The 19,144-nt window shown below is 31.9% G+C and overlaps 1 protein-coding gene across 3 annotated transcripts in view; it reads right to left on the bottom strand.

The window, feature by feature from the left end:
- Nucleotides 1-19,144, bottom strand: part of LOC125056328 (polypyrimidine tract-binding protein 2) — a 344,301-nt gene that overhangs the window by 193,423 nt on the left and 131,734 nt on the right. For 2 of the 3 annotated variants that reach the window (XM_047659383.1, XM_047659385.1), the window contains exons 2-3: nt 15,492-15,593; nt 2,651-2,791 (exon numbers count right to left, since the gene is read on the bottom strand). In XM_047659383.1, coding sequence (XP_047515339.1) covers nt 2,651-2,659 — 9 coding nt within the window. In that variant the 5' untranslated portion in view covers nt 2,660-2,791; nt 15,492-15,593. The remainder of the gene's footprint in view (nt 1-2,650; nt 2,792-15,491; nt 15,594-19,144) is intronic. The other variant, XM_047659380.1, reaches the window with a different exon arrangement.

Here is a 19,144-nt window from a genome sequence, read left to right on the forward strand (position 1 = left end):
GCATTAGACTGACTCAGTTTCTATATTTAAGTCTAAATAATTCGCTATAGTTGACGAATTTTTACTAGAAAAAAAAAAAAGATTAAAAACCTGGTTCGAAGAGAAATAACATGGAAAAATATATACGGAACAAATGCGGAAACGATAAGGCGGTCGTGGCTGTTTTTTAAATTTTCGTCGTGATTGCAAAGGGCGTTATATCAAACTGAAGGGCGAAGGGCCGGTGTCGACTTCTGACCGGTTCGAGTGCCGATCTAATTTGCTGAGTCGCGGAAGCATATGAAATTTAATCGATTCCCTTCAATGAAATCATTTTCGTCTTCTTTGTAGATCTATTTTGGATCGCCTTTGTACGATAGTGTTAGTGTCAAGATATTTAGCAAAAGTTTCGTTAACATACAGCTGGACTTGAGAATCATAACAAGACTTTGAAGCTATACAATTTCTGGGGCATTAGTTTATCTATCATATTTTGTTTTTTTTTTTAAATTAGCAAGTAGGTATTAACAGCTTTTTGGGTCTAAAGCATGCCGGTTTCCTTACCATACAGGTAAGTATAGCGGGTTCGAACCTACGACCTCAGTGCTACACTAGACCAACAGTGCTACTTCTATCGTATCGTAAAATTAAGATGTTATTTTAATAACCATAAAAAAATTGCAAAGATATCGCCATAATGATTTTACAACTTTGTTATGATACACCAGCAGAATGCCACATTCCGTGACAAAGTCGAAGAAGCAAATTGAATAAGTCAAACAAAAGTATATAATTTTGGTCTAATACAACGCGTTTTCCTGCGCTATTTCCCTCACAGTCACAGGTGAGATTTATCTTCGGATAATTGGATAAAGAACGCGTTTGCGGAAAGTGATACGAGCTGGAAGAATCCGAAGGGGGGTGGAGAAAGATCTGTTTGTTCGCGAGATGGCAAATAACGTATTTATGAATTTAGTTTCGCACCATTTGTGAAGCTGTTTGAGCCAATTTTCAAGTAACACGGATGAACGCCTCAATAATAGAATGATAATAACATTATTAATCATTCCCTGACTATATAACATAGAAAAAAGTACAGTTAACAAAACTAGCTAGAACTACTTTGCATTCTACGTAGAAAATTCTTGCAAAACCAAATTACAACTAAGACAATCATTGTATCATGTCAAATATAATACTAATACTTCAACAATATTAAAAATAAAATATAATATCAGAGCAGTGATGGCCTAGTAATCTACTCCGTGCGATTCTGAACCAAAGATCGAGCGTTTGAAGCGAATGTGCACCAATTATTTTTTTGTACGCAAACGACACTTGCTTGTATAGTGAAGGTAAACATCCGAGTGTCCCACTGTGACATGTGTCACAGAAGCCTGATCACCATCTTGTCTATAAAAAAACAATACAAGAAACAGATGCACTCTGAGGTTTAACAGTTTTTTAGGACTACTCGAATATTATCTAAAAACAAAAACCGATTTCTGACCAATTAGGACGCAACAACATAAAGCATGGAAAACCAATAGGAATCATTAAAAAGTCAGTTTAAAGTTTAAACAAACATCGAAATCAACGAAGCGGATATATTGCAATAAATTAAGGAATTGAATATAATAAAACCACACTTACCGACATCATGTAATGAACCAGCTCGTGTATGACATTACCAACAATATTATTAATATGAAAATAACCAATATCTACGTGAAGTTTAATTGAATACGCGTAATCATGAACGCTTGAAATTATTACATCACATACTTATAACGTAATATGTTATTAATTTTATAGCACCTATATAACTGGCTATACTTTAATTTATAAGACTTTTGAAAGAATGACCCCCTCAGCTTTTAACAGAAGTATAATACTTATATTAATATTACTGCGAATACACTTACTTAATGAATACAATTTATAATGTATGTATTTGCGTGTTGTTACCACGAGAATGTAAGTACGTGCTCCTATTTCACCATGCCTCCTGTTGATAGGAGGACAAATCTTTGTTTGGAATTTATTTCATTATTATTAATAAACTATTAATTACTTAAGATGTTATGTGGAACATGGTGTAATGGTTGCAGCTCCTTACAAACATTGTGTAAAACGAAAAAAATTGGCGATTAAAAAGAGTGGCGGAGAGTGTATTGCCAGTTCTTCTCATTCGTTCTACGCTCTTGATTTGAGAACTGGGAGTAAATGTAAAATTAGAAGCATTTAGTGTATATTTCTTTTTTGACGTTCATAAGTGTGCATTGTGTTATCTACTATCTCGTATATAAATAAATGAATTTGATTGATTGATTGAATGACATAACGACGAGGACTACTTTGTGACTCTACACATAAGACAAAAACACTAACACATATACGATAAAGCTCACAATAAGTTAGCTGGTGAATTAATTAATGGTTGGTGACCCTCATGAGTTAGGTGACATTACTGTTGCTTGTACTAAGCTTAAACAACGTAAACAATCAGTGATGCATTAAACTCCAAAGCGAAAACAAAATAAACCCAAAGAGATTGCGAAGAAGATGAGTGTTTCAGAAAATATTATATTTACAAAGTGAGGCCCAAACAGAAGGGTTAGCGTGACGAATTTTAGGCACAGTGAATAATTCATACATATTTTTGTATTACCTTGACCATTTCACGAAATGGGAGGGTCACCAAGGAGGCAGTTGCCAAATCCTTAAATTCCGAGCGTTATTAAGCCACTTATTTTTAAGCGCAAAGTTTATTTTTATTTTCTTCGTGCGTTGTTCAGGATAATAGCGGGCCCTGTAAAATTAAAGTCATTTAACATTTTTATTCTACCTTCCCCTACCCTCGAGAAATACCATCGAAACAACATTCGAGGTGTATATGTCTAAATTTCTCAGACTACACATACACGTTTCACAAAGACAGTCCATTAGATAAGTGACGCCCGGTGTTCGAGACCACTCGATACTAGTCAAAGCGAATAATAAGGTTTTGGGTAATGAAAAAGCTACCGATCAGCTTATGAAGTGCACTTAGTATCGAGCACCAAAGCGTCGCCGGGTTAAATCGACAGTGTAATGGGTAACCCGTTTAGCTAGCTCCCGTGTGGATCGAGGTTTTTCTTTTTTAAACTGAGTTTCGAGTTTGCACGGCGGAATTAGTTTACGCCAACGTTTGATCGGATATTCCTTTAAAGAAGTTAAGTTGCGGTAGCGAATAATTTGTACTGTATTACGCAAACATCTCTGATCGGTTTCAGTTCTTTAATGTAATCGAAATTGGAGATTCGAGCTTTTTCATTTCACATTTATTCCGCTGAAATGCTTCATGTAAATTAGTTTATAGCATTTTTATTTAGTGAAAACATGCCTACTCTTTTCATACAATATAATGAGTCATTAATTCATTTTGGTAAAACTTATGAACGTCAATAATGAAATACATATTAAGTGCTCCTAATTTTACATTTACTTCCAGTTCTCAAATCAAGGGCGTAGAACGAGAAGAACTGGCAATAAACTCACCGCCACCCTTTTTAATCGCCAAGTTTTTTGTTTTACCAAATGTTTGCAAGGAGCTGCAACCATTACACCATGTTCCACGTGACATCTTTAGGTAATTTATCGTTAATTAATAATAATAAAAAAAGAACATTTGAAAAAAACAAAGATTTGTCCTCTATCAGCAGTAGGCATGGTGAAATAGGAGCTCGCACTTACAGTATCGTGGGAACAATACGCAAATACATAGTCAAGTTTACTTGGAGTCATTTGTTATTAATAAATAAATATTATAATAATTATTTAATAGAGCTACAACCTTAAATTAGTACCTAAATAATCTTCGTTCTTAAATACGACTAAGACATGCATGTCACTAATACAGTTTCGCAAAATGTTTAACAGAATCCAGCCATCCTTTAAGAAAACACTAATCGTGTGTTGACGTACACAAAGATAAGAAACATTATAAATTCAAAACGCACATAATGGTTCGACATTTTCGTCGGTACGTGTGCCCGCGAAGCCTCCATGGGAGTTAGAACATTAAAAATTTAAAAATCTTGAAGGATGTTTCGCGGTAAATATTGAAGTTGCTTGCGAGTCGGCTCTGTTTGCAACATTGAGGCGAAATATTATATGCGCACCTGTGAAAGTTTTAAATTGTTGCTACGCTTTGAATGCTGGTTTCATTTTGGGAATATAGTATGAAGTAAATTTAAATAGAAGTAAAATTTTAATAAAGTACGGTCCTAAACCAACACTCGCGAACCCCTGTGGCCTTGTTCCGTTTTACAGCTTAAACTGTGTTATGATATGCTTATAAAGGCAGGTGAGAAAATTACTAAGCGTTGCATACGACTATTTATGTTTCGAAATACCTACTTACACATGCTTATTAAAATGTTACGGTGTGTAGTTTAACTGATTCCCTTTTACATAAGAGACAGAAAAAGTTATTCATGTTTGGTTTATGTATTTTAACCAAACTCTATAGACAATTTTTTTTCATCTAAATAAGGTCGTACTTAGAGTCGTTAACTAAGAATTTCCAATTATTTAAAAGAAACAACATAAAATGACAAAAACTGTGTTTGGAGAACGTTTATGTGCCTTCATCTTTTTTTAAGATAAAACGCTTACAAACCTAAAACATTTGCCGCGAGTCAAAAACGTTAAAAAGTCAACTAGGAAGGCGGTAAAACAGACAAAAAATCGTCACGTACATTTCTCTGTAGTTAAAAATATTCCCCCCCGCTTATCATAAATTATAAAAACAATAAGTAATATCAAAATGGCTATTAAGTTTTAAATTAAAGTTGACGATCAGCTGTTGTCTACTTTCGGCAACTTTTATTTTAAATTACTAACATCGGTTTGTGTGTTCTCATCAAAAAATAAATTCTCTTTCAAGAAAACTTAATCTTTCACCCAAAGTCCAAATGATAACAAAAGCTACCGCCAAACTCGGTGTTATCATAATAATACTGAAATTAAATAAATATATGCGAAATTATTTGCGAAATGTATGATATCAAAGTATGAAATATAAAATATTTTAGTAGTGAATTTAATTATCTCGGGATTAATTTGTCTTTGCGAAGAAATGAGCGCGTAAAGTCTGCGAACCTGCACTGTACTTTAATTATTGTTACGAGAATAAAATGCTTTTACAGATGTTTAGTCTTGGCATACAATGAAAAGTCTAATATTAAAATTATAAACTCTTGTGCTATTTACGTAGTTTTTTTTATTAAGTATCAAAAAGTATGATATTATTTTTGTAATGAATACATCTGCCAAATACTACATAGTCTATTGTCTACCTGGTAAAGTTACTTTGGAAATAATTTTGCTTTGTTATCTTCAATGAGTAAAGGATGACGATCTTCCATACAACTTTTCATTGCATATTTCAACCCCTTTTTATCCGATATGGTAAGTCTGTCATTTTGGAAGGTAATTGAACCAAATTTCATTCAAATCTGTTTAAAGTTTAGCCCTGAAATCGCAATTGACAGATAGGGTTACTTTATAATATTTTGTTGGTAAAACGTAAATAGTCAAATGTAGATAGGCAGACTCATTCGTATGCTCTTTTAGAATTATTCCTTTGATTGCAGCTCAGTGACTTTTTAAAAATAAGAACTCATTTTTAATTTAATTAGATTTTTTTTACTTAATATAATCTTAGAAGATATAAAAAAATGTGTGTAAATAATTAAAAAGCTTACAAACTGTGTCCAATAAATTTCGCTTTGTATCCTTATAAGTATTTTAAAATGTCCATGGTTTTGATTTCGGTCCCTTAATTGACATTCCGCAATGATTAGGGAAAATAAGAATAAAAATTTCGACTTGCGTTTATTTAAATTATTTGTAGTGTGATACCAGCTCAATCGCAATGACTTCTGTACTAAAAGATATAAAATTATATAAAGAGATATAATATGACATTCAAATTGAAGTGAGTACAACAAGCTGTCAATAGAGGCAAGCCGGGTTCAGACAAAGGCTCAGCGCAGTTTCATTCGAGTCCAAAACTATAACCATAAGGTTTTAAGGGAATCCAAATCTCATTTTTATGCCACATCTATTGTGTCTCGTGATAGCAATGAGGAAGTATATAATATTGCGTGAGCATTAGCGTCACGCAAACATCCAATTAAAGGTAAATGGTGTTAAAAATCAACTGGCAGACTTATTTATTGCGAAACTGCGATGTTTGTAAATACAGGTTTGGAATGTTTTGTTGATACATTTACACTTACTCATTTATACATACTGTGTTACATTAACGCCATCAGGCATTTGACTGAGATGCCGGATGTATAAGTCATTGGATAATCTGAAGATAATAATAATCAAAAGTTGAAGACTTATAATCTACAAATGCTATATAAATTATATACGGAGTATATTTATCGAAATTTTACTATCGTCAGATCTGTATTTATTATTTAATATATTTTCTTTGATTAACATATATATTCCAAGCAAAGTATTAAATTAAAACAAAGCCTTTTTTTAATTAACAATTTTATACTGAAATTACTATGAGTGACTTAATGAATCATGGTTATTACTCAAAATTAACAGTTTTCCGACTCATAATAGCTAGAGAATATTTATATTATATTGAATTAAAAATTCATATAATAGTACAATAATGTTCCCTTGAGGACCAAATTTAGGGCCTATAGTGAAACCCAACTTCTTAAAAAGTAATTTAAAAAGAGCTAAAGCAATCAATTGTCACCTGTAAGCAATAAGCAGAAACAAGTAGAAAAGTTAGCTTTCGGAAGGGCCCTTTATTAGAAAACTTTTATCCACGATGTGTGGAGTATGGAAAAATAAAGTTGTTGTACGTGGCACAAATAAGTAACAGTTCTAATCGCTTTCTTTTATTTAAGATAGAACTTTGTCACTTGCTATATTGATTTTTAGTGGTGAAGAATACTTGATGTTATTTTTTATATCTTTAACGATATTGGTCAATACTCAACACCTAATTTTAATTAATTTACTCTTAAAACGTGGCTTGGCATTTAAAAGGTCGTACTTATAGTCGTTAATTTAGAATTTACAGTTATTTAGAAAGGTAAGTAAAAAACGCATAATGTCAAAAAATGTGTTTGGAGAGCGTTTCTGTGCCTTCATCTTTTTTAAGATAAAACGCTTACAAACCTAAAACATTATTTGCCGGGAGTCAAAAACGTTAACAATTCAACCAGGAAGGCGGTAAAACAGTTAAAAAAATCGTCACGTACATTTCTTTGTACTTAAAAATATTCCACGCTTATCATAAATTTATAGAACAATAAGTAATATCAAAATGGCTATTAAATTTCCTTTTGCGTTGTAGAATTTTCTAGCTAACGTCATATCAAATTTAAAAGGCACGCTGTGCTTTTAAAGGTGGCTCAGAGGACTGCAGAAATGGCTTGGGTAAATCTTTCTGCATTAAATTAACTCTCAGGTTAAGAAACCTTATTAAAAATATCTTCAGTCGAGGCAGCGTTCACCCACAAAAGAAAGTATTAGAAAGCTTTCAACCACCTTTGTAGCATCACTGATTACTGCTATACGTTATGATTTTTAATTATTACTGGGATTATTTAGCAAACTTTAAGGTGTAGTGTACACGAAAAAGGGGTTTAAATTTTTGACAACTAATAAACATATAATTAAATTGGCATAGTTTATTGAATTTGCCATTGTATGGTACATACAAATTAATCTTCTTTAACTGTTATAAATGAGAATTTTTGAACATGTCGTTACAAAAATATTGGTACGAGACAAGTGACTAAAATCAATTACAATATTTTTTAATTAATTTGAAAACGCCTTTGACAGGAATTCTTACATAAAAATACTATATTACGTATTTGTATTTAGAATTTGATCTGTAAGAAAATACTTTTCCTATAAGTTTTGTTAATATTTTGAATGGGAATGTACACCCAGTACAAACATATAAACGAATGTATGTCTAACGCATATATATCTTTTAGTTTGCAACAATTATAGACGCTCCTATAATATTATAACAAATTTGAAGTTATACTTCTTTTGGGAAAAGTGATGAGAGTAAATTTTACGATGCTCGCGCACACCGTCACAAAGAACCGACACCCTGAAGTTAGCTATAGTCAACATTTTATTTAATAAAACTTTCAATGTATTAAATACAATTTTTTCTATTGTTAGTATCGTTTTTTCCACAAACGCAAAATTTTTGAAAAGATTTTTACCTTGTTACGCCAAAAAAGTATAACTTCTAACGCGTATACATAAGTACACACACGATTTTTTTTAAACGTGTTTATGGTAGTGCAATTCATTTCCTTGTTCATTATTTTGAAATAAACCCTAACAATAGCTTTTATTTCCTATAAGAATATTTGTGTAATACATTCTTATAAAAATATTGAAATAGCGTTTAGTAGTGCTAGGCTCGTAGAGATGACAGACGAGCGTCATTAAACGGAAACTCCGGTTATTGCGCCCCAGGTCGGGACATTTATATTGTACTGAAGATAATGCCTGTTATTTAATACACTAATATTTGGGGGTTTTGTCCGCCGCGTCACTTCTCGTTAGTGTTGCCCAAATGCAAGACCAAGACGAGACTTAGGCCAGTCTTGGTATTGTCTTGCGTCAATACACCTGGTCTCGGTCTTGGTATTGGTATTGCGCTCTCAGTCTTGGTCTTGGTCTTGATCTTGCAGCAAGAGTCTTGCAAGTCTCGCAAGACTTGCAAATACCTATTTGCCTATTGCTATTTGTGGGGGCTTGCGGGCTATCCTGGAACATTCACTAATGTACAATGTTCATCAACTAATAATAGCAGGCAGGCTACAGGCATTGTGTTGAGATTAGCAGATTTCATTACAGTGTGCGTAGGTACATTTTTTAGGCAATTTGTCGTACTCGTGACTGGCGCGCTTTGCTACGTAGGTACTGTCGTTAAAGTATGTGTAAGTAAGAAACGATGTAGGTACCTACTACAACAAAATTGTATTCCTTAGAAAAATAATCGTCGTACCTACACGACGATTATTTTTATTTATTTAGTAAATCATCGCTGAAGACAATAGTCGCTACTAGAGTAGGTACGATAGAAGTTGATAAACCGACACTGCAATTCTCGATGATTTTAAAACAAAATGCGTAATGCACGTTTCAAGTTTGTTAAAATCACCCACTTCCAATTTTGCAGTGCAATGTCCTTTAAAAAGGTATAATAGGTAATCTATATATATAAAAATGAAACCCATTTTCCGTTGTCACGACATAACATGAAAACGGTTTGACCGATTTGTCTGATTTTTTTTAATAATATACCTTGAAGTACGAAGATGGTTCTTACGGAGAAAAATTAAAATAAAATTGAGTGAATCAGTCTAAAAACAACACTTTTCTATATTCCCATACAAAATATTCGTAATAATACTTAAAAGTGAATTTGAACTTTAATACCATAGCATAAAGTTCAAGTGTTAGTGGAGGGGTTCCGGGAAGGTAAATTTTTATTTTTTGACATAATGTATTTGTTGTCTTATCAATTTTCTTTTTTTATCTTACTAGCTAGACCGGTGTCCCGAATAGCAGAATAAGTATAAATATAAAGAATCGACTGTTAGGCGGTACGATGTTCGCCAGGCCAGCTAGTAATAATATAAACTAGGTATATTTTTATTACTTACAACAATTTTTATAAAATCTACCTATCCTTACGACTACATTCTTCCTTGCGAGGACAACATAATCTATTTGCGTCCGTTCTGAGCACCCGGAAACTTATTTTATTCATTAGAACATGGGCAGTGGCGGCGACCTTTGACATGAAAGCGACGGCGGCAACACAAAGTCTAGAAGCGGACTAAATTTTTACCTATTTTGGTGGGGTTGTCAATGTTGGCATTAGCACAGAAAAATAAAATTAAGTAAACACAACGTTTATCCACTTTTCAATAACTAGGTATCCACGATAGAATATTTTTCCTACTAATTTCCTAAGGGTCGATTCGACCAAACTTCAATTTATACACGAGTAACTATACCAAGAATAATCTATTCCATGATTTTAATCTCGAGTAAATCCATAGTCGTTTGTCCACGTAATCGATAGTATAATTGCGCTAGGAATAACAATACGCGAATAGCAAGAAAATGGTGAACGAAAATAAAACTCGGCAAATAAATGTTGTTCTACAACGGGACAGTGTAAGAGCATACATCATGTCAACTCGATTTTGCCGTATTATAGTGTGAAAAAGTAGCTTTTAACAGGTGTCAAACGACAACAAAAAGTTTTTATTTCTTGTTTGTTTGAGGCTTTCGTCTAAAAAGGAACTTCTCTTGAGCCCAGTTGAATTTCATTCTAATATTATAGAAAATAAAAAATCTAAAAATAAATAAATAAATAATAAATTGTTTAAACGTTTCATTATACAATGCCAGACTATTAATTTAGTGCGTTACGTTGACTTGAAATTAAAACACAGAACACATATTTGTGAAATGATAGAAATCAGCTGATTGGACTGACTGACGCCATTAAATTATTCTAGGAATAGCTGTTATTCCGTGCGAAACGGCGGTATAGTTACAATTCCCGAATAAGCCCACTATTCTTAGAATTTGTAGTTGGTAAAACGTAAAATTTATTTACTCTCGATTAACTGACGATTTATTCTAAGATTAAGATTTACTCTTGTTTGGTCGAATCGACCCTAAGTACTCAGTCTAAATATCTTTTTCATAATTTTTGTGTGTAATTGAATGGTAAACTCTAAATCTTACTAGAGAGCTTTTTTAAAATAAACTTATTGAAAGCACTGACATGGCATATACACTTTTCAATCTTGCTGCTCACATTTTAGTACCTAGGTATCACTCACTATCTATCATTTACCGATATTAACAATGATTATTTCGAAATCAAAATATTCGCAATTCAATAGATGCAATACCTACTTAGTTATTAATTATCATCTCGCCCGACAGCTTTTAACGCTGTAGTGTTCGAATTCAAGCCAGTGTGAGAATGTATTTAAATAAAAAAAACTCAGAGCATTCAATTTATACCTACCTACTGCTGGGACATCTTCAAGGTCATTTAATTTTATACTCCTATACCAACCCTACAGAAATAGGTAAAAATTTGTGTGCCTCTGTCCGTACTCTTTGTCGGCGAATGCGGCGCTCAGTGTCAAATGCTGTGTTACACTTGTTGCAAACCGCGTCTTTGTCGGTAAATTATCAAATAAGTAGGTATTTAATACACCGACCGACCAACAGTTTATTCGCAGAACGTCACATTTCCCCAATCAACTTTGAACCTTAATTCTTTAGCGATAAACTTGAAAATCTGTTGAAGAAATTTGATAGATTGTAGTAGCTTGATGTGCTGGCGTCTGTACCATAGTATTGGCTGCCGTAGAAACTGTTACTAGACCTACTCGTAACTCGACTCGCTGTTAGTTTTAAATTTTGCTAAATAGAAGAATAATATAAACTTTGAAACATAAGTTTCACACCTACATGATGTTTATATAATTTTGTTAACTATAATTTTAAGCACATACCGACCTACGAGTAGGTACTAACGTTAGATCTGCACATCTGGACATAAACAAGCATAACATATTATTATAGGTAGATACCTACAAGATATGAACTTTGCTAGAAAGTTATTAGGGAACAGATTTGTGAGTATTAACACGCTACCTACTTAATAAATTGTTGAAATATAATAAGTACTTACCTACCTAATCAATACAATACGTTTCAGGGTGCTTTCAGACGAGCGGCACGTTGCCAACTGCAGCCCTTAGTTTAGTGTTAGGATATGTGATACCTACGGTTTTGATACTGGGGAACGTTTCTCAAAATCGGGATTGAAACCAAATACCTACTTAATAACGCCCAAATCTCAGTTTGTCTTAACTGCAAGACGCAAGAGTCTTGCAGGCTTAAGTATTGTCTTGCTCAAGTCTTGCAGGGTTCAGTCTTGGTATTGGTCTTGCTATAATAAGGCGGTCTTGGTATTGCAAAAACGCAAGAACAAGACCAAGACTGCAAGACCAAGACCGATTTTGGGCAACACTACTTCTCGTTAAGTCTGATAAAAGGTGGTCTTAAAGCATGTTTTTAATCAAATATTTTGTACATATTTTAAAGCTTTATCCGTGTTACTGAGATGCCAATGTATCATCAGGGGTTGTATTTCGTCTTATTATATGTAATGGGTCAATTTTTAATTAAATAAAGAAAAGCTCCTAAGTCCTAATAGTCTAGTCGACAAGTTGAAAATGGAACAAAATAGAGATACTACTCTTAAAATTATGTGCGATAGCTCATTGGATCCGGAATGACGTCTAGAAAAATGTGCTAAAAGCGTGTATTAGCACATAAAAAATTGCAAAAGTTATAAACCATTAAAGATGAAAAAATAATGGCATTTAGTTTTTTGCCAATATTTAATAAACTATTAATATTTAAGAAATTTCAAATAAAGATTCTGAAAGAGGAGGAAATTTCTAATAAAAAACTCCTGACTCCCAGAACTCTATCTCCATTATTTATAATGTTAATTTAACGCTGAAAATAGGTCTGCGGTTGACATTTTTAGGATTCGCGCGTGGCGTCAAAAGCGACTACGGCACATTAATTAATTTATTTAAGGTATTGAATATTTTTTTTTAAATTTGAAAAAATTATGGTGTGTTCTGAACACTATAATTAATTTATTCTTTTAAAATTTTTTGATTATCATGAATATTACTTTTATTTAAAATTAAAAAAAAATTTTTCTATACTTTGTTTTATATGGTTGTTTTTGTTAATTCTAGAAGTTTTAGAAAAAAAATAAACAAAGGTTGAATATTTGTTTATAACAAATTGGTAAGTTAATAAACAATAGAATTGTTGATTAAAAAAAAATTTTTTTCTGTTACTTTATAGAATACTGTCAATTATGATTTTTAGGAAAAAAAAATTTCTTAACTAATTATTTAAACAATAGAAAATTAAAAAAAAACGATTATAAACAATTAAAAATTGTTATTAAGGAAAAAATTTTTTTTTAAAAATCATAAAATTTTTAATGTAATAAAGTTGTGTTAAAATTTTTTTTTTAAATATTGATTTAATCAATTTGTTTAAAAAAAAATTATCAAAAAATGGCGGGAATTTTTTTTTTTGCAAATCAATAAATATCTTGTATTAATAAAAAAACGATTATATGATGATTTAGAAAAAACATCATTACATGGATTTTTAAGATTTTGTTTAAGTAAAAAAATTTTTATAAACAAAGTATAAATATTTTTTTAACTTTTATGGCACGATCTTGTTAAGTATGTATGTAAGAAAGGCTCTACGAAGCGAAATATTTTTACGACCATTATTTAAACATTTTTTTTCACTTACAATTAAGACGGTCGTTCGAGAAAATTTCGTTAGTTAACAATTATTTAACTTGTTGAAAAATTAACTTTAAGTAAAATTTTCAACGGGAATAAATTAATTATAGTGTTCAGAACACACCATATTTTTTTCAAATTTAAAAAAAAATATTCAATACCTTAAATAAATTAATTAATGTGCCGTAGTCGCTTTTGACGCCACGCGCGAATCCTAAAAATGTCAACCGCAGACCTATTTTCAGCGTTAAATTAACATTATAAATAATGGAGATAGAGTTCTGGGAGTCAGGAGTTTTTTATTAGAAATTTCCTCCTCTTTCAGAATCTTTATTTGAAATTTCTTAAATATTAATAGTTTATTAAATATTGGCAAAAAACTAAATGCCATTATTTTTTCATCTTTAATGGTTTATAACTTTTGCAATTTTTTATGTGCTAATACACGCTTTTAGCACATTTTTCTAGACGTCATTCCGGATCCAATGAGCTATCGCACATAATTTTAAGAGTAGTATCTCTATTTTGTTCCATTTTCAACTTGTCGACTAGACTATAAAGACTGATTCAGCTGCGATTACTCATTAGGTAAGAAAATAAAGACTAAACATTTATTTTTCATGGAAACATTGAGATAATTACACGATTATCCGGATTTCAAACGTAATGAACCATTAAATCTTTAAAATCTGTCCCGAGCAGCCAATATTGTCAAATGTCAACAAAACAATGAACGCTACGTAGGGATTCGTAGCCGCTCGTAGCAAATGTAGCCGTAGCTACTAATGAGGCTACGATATTGTAGCCCCCGACCACAGCCCGAGACGGCCTTTATAAATTGCTTTCATGCATATTTATTTATTCAAATATTATGTATGAATTGAAATCTCGACCACAACTACTGAAATATGGCTTTAGGTTGACGAAATTGAATTGGCTACTAAATTAGCCTATTGCATCTACTTGTTTTCTAGTACACACGGCGTAAAAGAGCGCCAATATAATACTAATATTATTTAATTCTTTATATGTTTAAATACGTATACGTCTTAGGAAATTAATAATGGTATAATTATAAATTCGTTTTTATGGACTCGCTTCCTTGAATCATGTCTTAAATCAATACGTTACTTTACAAATTGAACCTTCTAAATTTCTTGAGTAAACATAATTTCAGATTGAACAAAGAGAAGTCAAGGATTCGCCTTTACAAATAATAAAATAAATGATCCGTAGGTTTCGAAGCTTCAAACTAATTAAACTCTTGAATCGAAATCTACCTACTTATTAATTAAGATGTTTTACTGGAATAGATAAGTACGCAGTACGCACTTAATTGAAACCATAATCAGAGTGTACATTTAACTTGGATTCATATTAATTCCGTTTAATCAAAACAAACTTATAATATTGCTACACAGATTTGTAGTAACATAATTTGATGTATTACTTCGAGTGTCACAAAGCCGAAAAAAAGCGATAAATCTGCGAAATTTTTAACGCCGAATAAACCGAACCGATCTTAAACGCGTTGAAGACTTTGACAAATCCTTCCAGTTTGTAATTTTTTCCCCTAATAGAGCTCAGTGTACACATACCCTTACAGTGAAGTTTTCTTACAAAGTTACCTTATATTCTTCGCTTGCTTTATAATATTTAGCTTTGATATATTTGCAATTTAAGTTGTCTGAAACTCGTCGTAGGAAGCGGCCGGATTAAATTATATATTTTTTTCTACCTCTCTTCGGAGTAAACGACTTTAGAAGGTAAACAGACGGTACTTAAGGCGTCTGAAGACAAAATATATATATTATGTAATAAATAGGACACTTGTTGTTGTTTGTGTTCATTTATGAAAATAAAATATATAAATTGTTTCAACTTGTAACAAGACTATTATATTATATACTCAGAAATACGTCCAATTTCTTAGACAACAAAATATACATGAGTATGTATCGTACAAATAAAAATATAATGTTGCTAAAATATACCTAATTTCTATCTATTAATAATTAAAATTAAATATATTTTTTTGATTAAGGTAAACTATATATTTACCTTTATTCCGATGTGAACAGGAAAATCGGATGCCAAAGCAGGTGTGTGCAGGGCCGGCAGTAGCGGCATAGGGAGAGGGCAGGACATCATATTTGCTCCAAACTGGAATTAAGAAACAAATTTTAAAACAATTGTAGTTGTTTCAAAAACATACTTTAATTTAAAGGTTATTAATTATAAAGACATTCTTTACATTACATTAATCGTAATTGTACATTGACAATTTATGTCATAACAATGTAATATCATATACAAATTAATTTTAGATATACCATAAAGACATATTTATTTCTTAATTTAATTATTAATTTTATCGTTTCTGATCGTCATTTAAATAGTAGGCGTGTTTAAAGACGTGTTATTTTTGATACAGAATGCAAATCTCTTGACTGGATTTAACTATAACTGTAAATAAAAGCGAATATAAGGGGTAGCGCGACAGTACGACAAAATCAATTGCCAATTTATTCCTGATTTCGCTCACTTGAAAGCGTGGCGACAACTTGTTTTCCCCGTCCCATTTCGTACGTAAAAATCCACATAAATATGTATGAAATGCAAACCCATTCGCATTAGAACAAAACCAAATCCCAAATATATTCAATAGCGACATATTCATACAAATTGGAAACCGCACTTAAACACGCCCGTATATAAAAGATTATTGTGTTGTCCGTTTGTCAGCTGCGCATATTTGTCAGGGACGCCACTTGTAATGCCGACTGATCCCAGGGCCTGCAGCCGAGCCTATATATTATTCATAACATTTTCAAGCGAAACGTTCCACACGGAATATTAGAGAGTATTTTAGCTTTTCAAACTCATACCTAGACAAATTGTTTTCGACGTTTTCGATACATTACGCATTATGTGGCTGCGGATTAACTTGTCTATAACTGTTTGTTTTGCCGGTGAATGGAATTTAGATTCTATTAGCGAATAATGAAATTACAATCGAATTTCAATCGCGCGATAATCCAGTTGAAAATCAATTTAAATTAACATCCCATTACAATATTTGTGTGTAGGGAAACATGTTTTTGACAGTGATGCGTTGCAAGTCTAAAGTAGAACGGCAGAGTCGGTTACCATGGCAACTAGGTACACTAAATAAACCAGTATATCCTGTTTCTGAACATGATTTCGTTGCTGGCGGCAAAGCTCTCATGTATCGTTTGCTGTGCTTTATTTTGGTAACAAAATAGCCCGTAAAATGATATTTTGATAAAGAGACGCCGAGTACAAACAATGCATCCACAAATGTAAATTAAATTACCAATATCAGATATTGTTTTCGAAAATAACCATGTTTTAAATGTTTTGGGAATTGTTTCTGTCGTTTGTTTAAGTTAAATGAGAATTTTAATTAAAATATCATAGAGCATACTTTTATTTTAAAATAACAAAATTGCTCTACATGCTTTAATGAGCATGTTTCGAATATTATGTTAATTTCGACGAACTTGTATTTCATATAATAGTATCCATTAACTCGTAAACTGAAAATAAATTAAATATTTTAATATTTATAGTCTATACTTTATGATTTTTAAATAAAGGTAAATAACAACAAAATAAAAAATAACAATTAATAGCTAACCCTTTAAGATTGAATAAACTTTATAACTTTTTGTTAAATTTCAATTTTTTTTTTTTAAAGACAACCTCAGGGATGAGAGTCGCCCAAAGAAGCCAACACTACTAAACGTATTTTTTTTAAGTATGTAAAAGTATTTTTTAAGTAAAGAATGCTATATTCCACTTTCAGATGGTCTTAATAATAGTAAACATTTTACCTTGAGAAGGGTTAATCACCGATTTTCCCACAAGAATTGATCGCGTTATGACGTTCCCTAAGCGAACCCTTTAAACTATGCGTGAGTCGGGAAAGTTGTATTTCATTAACCTAACTCCATTTATTACTGTAATGAATTATAATCTTTAATGTCACTTAACTATTTAGTGAGCAATTTTCAATTTCATAAGATTACTGATACAAATTTCTCAACTACAAACATAAATTTGTTAATCTCGCATTTCTCTGAAGTCTGCGTTGAAACCTGGCTGAAAACTGATGTCGTTTTCTTACTTCGAAAATACTCACAATTCGGAAAAAAACACCGCAAGAAAACTAGTAAATCTTAGACCTATGAATCAATGTATCCCATATAAACAAATTACATACCTAAATAAAAAAATAAAAAATAAATCCGTGGCCTCAGATTTCTGATTCTGTTTCATGAACATTTTTCTCAATCTTATAAGCAACTAGGTGATCAGGCTGTGCCTGACACACGCCGTCGACTATTTGGGTCTAAGACATGTCGGTTTCCCCACGATGTTTTCCTTCACCGCTCGAGCGAATGTTAGATGCGCACATAGAAAGTCCATTTGCCAGCCGGGGATCGAACCTACGACCTCAGGGATGAGAGGCGCACGCTGAAGCCACTACGCCAACACTACTCAGTACACACATACAACATACCTACATAATAATTATTAATTAAGTTAACAAATATGAATTTGACCCATTAAGCAGCTACGGATAACATTATTATAAAACCAGGTTTCGACCCTCAATAATTTGTTTTGTTTCACTTAATAAATGAGTTCCCATATTACTTTAATTTAATTATTTCTGAGCACTCCCCAGGGCGGACCTGTTCGATTTAAACTTTATACAATATGATTACCAAATAACATATTCCACAAATTGATAACAAATAAACAGTTTTACAATGCTACTTTTTAGTCTTTGTCCGTGACTATTTCTGGAATATAGTTTTAGATAAAAATTTCGAATCTGTGACTGGTCAAGCTATTCGATGACGAAACGAACAGACAAATGGGTGTGCTGATCTTGGGTCCCGTGATGAAACCAAGCTCATTGAAGTAATGACCCAACGTAAAAAATAAACACACTTTTAGCCTCCATCAGCAGGAAGCATAGCGAAGTATAGCACTTAGTTGTACTATACTATTTATACCAAGCACTTACCTTGTAGTGAGAATAACAAGGAAACATAGTGGTAGTAAACATCAAGTCATAGTGGTATTATCAAAGTTAACTTCGTCATCTTACCCAATATGAAGTACATAATAATAACTAAAGAGTCTTATCGGCTCGTCAATTTAATAACCACGGTTCGTAAATTAAACTTGAAAATAACTGTTAAGTAATTAATTATCTCAAGAACGATTGCCTTTCTACAATTTGATGGATTTAATTATTTCATCTTTCTTTCGAAAGGAAAATTATTGATTCAATTAATTATCCTGCAAAATTAGTTCGAGCGATAGCGAAAGTTTTTTCATTAAAATTTTCACTGACATGGAAAAATACTGAAATATCACATTCATATTTAATTGACTTTTTAACATACTTCTGTTTGAAATTGGGAGTTTTAACGTAATAAATTACACAAGATTTATTTAATAAAGAACTAATTAATTCTAACTATTTATTCTAATCACACTTGACGAGATCAAAAATACGCCACCATAAATATATTTCAATAAAACTAATAAAACGGATATAAACGCGAATTTATTATATGCCTTACATAACTCAACCTTTTGGGAACAGCATATTTCATATTTTATTTATTATTATTTCTATTACATTTACATACACTAGACTTTAAATTAGCTAC

The sequence above is a fragment of the Pieris napi genome, chromosome 14, assembly GCF_905475465.1.
Source record: "Pieris napi chromosome 14, ilPieNapi1.2, whole genome shotgun sequence".
Lineage (NCBI taxonomy): Eukaryota > Metazoa > Arthropoda > Insecta > Lepidoptera > Pieridae > Pieris > Pieris napi.